General features: G+C 36.8%; 1 protein-coding gene across 3 annotated transcripts in view; it reads left to right on the forward strand.

Moving 5' to 3' along the window:
* The window catches only part of LOC106476376 (tRNA pseudouridine synthase A, mitochondrial-like), a 13,814-nt gene extending 13,243 nt beyond the window's left edge, over positions 1 to 571 (forward strand). For 2 of the 3 annotated variants that reach the window (XM_013937036.2, XM_013937037.2), the window contains exons 6-7: positions 50 to 128; positions 489 to 519. In XM_013937036.2, the coding sequence (XP_013792490.2) occupies positions 50 to 128; positions 489 to 504 (95 nt within the window). In that variant the 3' untranslated portion in view covers positions 505 to 519. Of the gene's footprint in view, positions 1 to 49; positions 129 to 488 lie in introns of all 3 variants that reach the window. The other variant, XM_022380263.1, reaches the window with a different exon arrangement.
* The last annotated feature ends 911 nt before the right edge of the window (positions 572 to 1,482 follow it).

Below are 1,482 nucleotides of genomic sequence, written 5' to 3' on the forward strand. Positions count from 1 at the left end.
AATGGTAATTATGCAGAAATATCTCTAAGTCATGAATTGTTTCTTTCAGGTGAGAATATAAAAAAATTAAATGACTTGCTAGCATTATATAAAGGAACTCACAATTACCATAACTTCACCTCTGGAAGGTTAGTAAAGTTTCCACTGTGCTTATGTGTATAGTATTTTGATATTCTGATGCTTTTTGTAATTATTAACCCTCATTTGCAAAAGGGTAAATACAACTCAATCTGCACCAGGGGGAGTCTTTTTAGACCCCTATGCAAAATTCATCCTGAAGGAAACATTGAATATTTTATTGTGTATGGAACACCAACAGAAATTCAATACCAGCTTAAGAAATGTCTTAATAACTAATTCAGGGATAAAGTTACTCTTTAAAATAAATGTAACTAAAAAATTATCTTTTTTGAACTAGTGATACATCATATCATTGTCCTTTATGATTTTTTTTTTTTACTTTGCACTGAGACTACTTTTGTTTACAGTGTGAAGCACAGATGAGAGGTAAACAACAGCTTTGTTCATTTTGGGAACACAGGATACAAGAGTTAGATTATTATCAAATCCAAGCACTGATGACTCAGTTGGTCTCTGTGTTGATGGTTGAAAATTCTTAGGAATCTGTGATTTGTTTTTCCTGATAGTCAGATTATGCTGGAGCATTTCCTTTGCAAGAGGCACACTCATAAAAAAGCTTTTCCATGGTAACATTCCATCCAGAACAACGATAAGTCTGTATAAGTTGTGTTTTCACCAACATTTTTTGTTGTTTGCCAAGATAAACGTCTAAACTACAAACATAAGCATTCAAATTCAATGATGAGGAACCCACTTTGAGACTATTAAACACAAGCATTGTCTGACTTGCAGCATAACCACCATTTGATTCCATACTTTCCAGGTTTTGATGGCATGTACTGCCTGAAAGGACAACAACGAAATGATACTAATTGTTCATTAACTGTCAGGTTTGCTCCAGGCTAGTACGGCCTCTGTAATGTGCCCTGGAAATGAATAAGCATATCTCTAAACGGTGCCAGTTTGTCAGTACTCCAGCGATCAGACCAGGTTTGAAAATCATCAAAGTGTAGAAACCTCAAGATATTTTGAAAGCAACCTAATCCCTGTTGTAGCTCTGAATATTGGTTGACCAGAGTCCAGCATCTTCCACAGCTTATGGGTTGACCAGAGTCCAGCATCTTCCACAGCTTATTGGTTGACCAGAGTCCAGCATCTTACACAGCTTATGGGTTGACCAGAGTCCTCTATCTTTCACAGTTTATGGGTTGACCAGAATCCTCTATCTTTCACAGCTTATTGGTTGGCCAGAATCCTCTATCTTTCACAGCTTATTGGTTGACCAGAATCCTCTATCTTTCACAGCTTATTGGTCGACCAGAATCCTCTATCTTTCACAGCTTATTGGTTGACCAGAATCCTCTATCTTTCACAGCTTATTGGTCGACCAGAATCCTCTAT

This window comes from Limulus polyphemus, unplaced genomic scaffold (genome assembly GCF_000517525.1).
Source record: "Limulus polyphemus unplaced genomic scaffold, Limulus_polyphemus-2.1.2 Scaffold10413, whole genome shotgun sequence".
Taxonomy (NCBI): domain Eukaryota; kingdom Metazoa; phylum Arthropoda; class Merostomata; order Xiphosura; family Limulidae; genus Limulus; species Limulus polyphemus.